Raw genomic sequence first — 2,537 nt, 5'->3', positions numbered from 1 at the left:
ACTATCAAACTCTTTCAACCATCAAACCCTGATGTTCTTCAAAGTGGTACAAGATTTTTTCAGGATATTTGAATTATCATCAGGAAATCTACCCACTCAAAACAAAATCAATATCTTTGTTTTTTGATTTGCAAAATTAATAATAACTTCAGCACGATATTGGCTTTAATAGAGCACTTAAGCGAAGAAATTGATTCAAATCAATTTTGAAGCACCATCTTCACATATTGCTTAAAATTATTCGAATTTTTTACCATTTCTGTCCAGAAAAGGTTTGTAGACCTCAAATCTTCACAATCTGGTGCAATTTGCTTCTAAATTCTAGACAAAAGTGTGCACAAGCTGGTGGACTAGATAAAGTAATACCAGAAAATATTTTTGTAAAAAAAACTTGCCGATTTAGCATTTAAGCAGAGCATCATCAAGCAGCAAATTTCTGGGAAGTCTATCACTTGTCAATTATTATCATTCGAATTTTTCACCATTGCTAGTCAAAAAAGGTTCAATAGACCTTAAATCTTCACAATCTGGCACAATTTTCCCTCGAAATCTTAAACAAGAATCTGCACAAGCCGGTCCATCAAAATAGTTCCCAAACATTCTTTTGCATTGGGCGCAATTTCGGACGCAGATTCCCATATAATCGAGACCAACTTAATAAATAATTGTGATTTAAAAATTAAATTTATAAAATTTTGGTAGTTTTATGATGTCCAAAAAATTCCATACTCACCACTATAAGCAGGGGTGGCCACGGAAATACTTAGGGTGCACAAAATTAGGACACAAAATGCGAACAGGAATGTTTTTGAAGACATTTTGTAGAAGACTATATGATGGTGCAGACGTTCATGGAAAAAATTACAAAAATGTTAATTTTATAATAATAAAACTTGGTGGAATTATATTTAACTCACATATTTTTTATTTTAACACAATTGTTTTATAGAATTAAAAAAATATGTAGCACGTAACACACACTGAAATTTAATCAAACATTTTATTAATTATAACAATTTTAAATTATTGATAAATTAATTATTTATTAGTAAGTTTTTATAAATTTCGTTGCAATTGATCTTAATTAAATTTTGTCTTCAATTATCTTTATTACTATTATATAATGTATACAAGTTTTTTATTTTATTACTTTTATGATTCACATACAGTAATATTGAAATTAAATTCAGAAAAAACATTAAAACATTCTGAGTGTGTGTTTAGCTTTATATATGTAGAGACCCGCGATTTCTGAGGTCTGCGATAGAAAGGGAACTTGGTTCTTTTTTAAATAAAATACATATATATATATATATATATATATATATATATATATATATATATGTATGTATATATATTTATTTATTTAAATGTATTAATGAATTGACGCAAATTTGTTTGCATACGTAAATCGTTTGGTATAAAATTCTTTTTTGATAAAAAAATAATATTGAATTAATTATTATTTTTTTAATAAATACATTCAATGCAATATTAAACAGCTAAAAATTTTATTAATGGTCTCTAAATTTTGTGGAAGTCTAATATTTAGTCAGGCATCTAAAAATGTAGAGTCTTAAAAATCTCCTCAGGGAAAAAATCTGAAAAAATATGTTCAGAGGTGTAATAGTTTTGTTAGTTGTCTAAAATTTTTGTCAGATATCTAGATATTTTGTCAGTGGTCTAAAAATGTTATTTGGGGTCTAAAATTGTTTTGAGGTGTCTAAAAACGTTATCAGAGACTTAAGATCATGTCAGGGCTCTGAAAATGTTGTCAGAAGTCCAAAAATGTTACCAATAGTTCCAAAAATGTTGTCAGGGGTTAAAAATTGTTATCAGGGGGTCCGAAAACGTTGTGAAGGGTTCAAAAATGTTGTCAGGGGTTCCAAAAATGTTTTCAGGGATCCAAAAATGTTGTCAGTGGCCGAAAATTGTTATCAGGGGGTCCAAAATGTTTTCAGGGATCCAAAAATGTTGTCAGGTGTCCAAAAATGTTGTCAGGGGTTTCAAAAATGTAGTCAGGGGTCCAAAGATGTTGTCATGGTTCCATAAATGTTGTAGGAGTTTCAAAAATGTTTTCAGGGGTCTAAAAATGTTTTCAGGGGCCCAGAAATGTTTTCATAGATCGTAAAACCTTTTCAGGGGTCTAAAAATGTTGTCAGAGGTCCACAAATGTTGACAGGGGTCCAAAAATGTTGCCAGGGGTCCAAAAATGTTTTCAGGGGTCTAAAAATATTGTCAGGGGTCGAAAAATGTTGTCAGGGGTCCAAAAATGTTGTCAGGGGTTCAAAAATGTTGTCAGGGGTTCAAAAATGTTTTCAGTGATCCAAAAATGTTTTCAGTGATCCAAAAATGTTGTCAGAAGGTTCAAAAATATTTTTAGGAGTCTAAATATGTAGTTAACGATCCAAAAATGTTGCCAGGGTTTCAAAAATATTGATATTTTTTGACAACATTTTTTGTACCCCTGACAACATTTTTTGACCCCTTACTTCATTTTTGGACCCTTGAGGAGATTTTTAGACCCCTGACAACAT

General features: G+C 30.3%; 1 protein-coding gene across 1 annotated transcript; it reads right to left on the bottom strand.

The window, feature by feature from the left end:
• Nucleotides 1-465: 465 nt before the first annotated feature.
• LOC113364207 (eclosion hormone) lies at nucleotides 466-818 on the bottom strand. The gene is made up of 2 exons (XM_026606695.1): nucleotides 734-818; nucleotides 466-653 (listed from the first exon to the last, which is right to left on the bottom strand). The coding sequence occupies exons 1-2, from the start codon at nucleotides 816-818 to the stop codon at nucleotides 466-468; spliced, it is 273 nt and encodes a 90-aa protein (XP_026462480.1).
• Nucleotides 819-2,537: the final 1,719 nt, after the last annotated feature.

Source organism: Ctenocephalides felis, unplaced genomic scaffold (genome assembly GCF_003426905.1).
Source record: "Ctenocephalides felis isolate EL2017-DRISC unplaced genomic scaffold, ASM342690v1 CF-g0.4_SCAFFOLD_00845, whole genome shotgun sequence".
NCBI lineage: Eukaryota > Metazoa > Arthropoda > Insecta > Siphonaptera > Pulicidae > Ctenocephalides > Ctenocephalides felis.
Note: the sequence above shows the minus strand (reverse complement) of the source record. Positions and strands in the feature narration are given on the sequence as shown.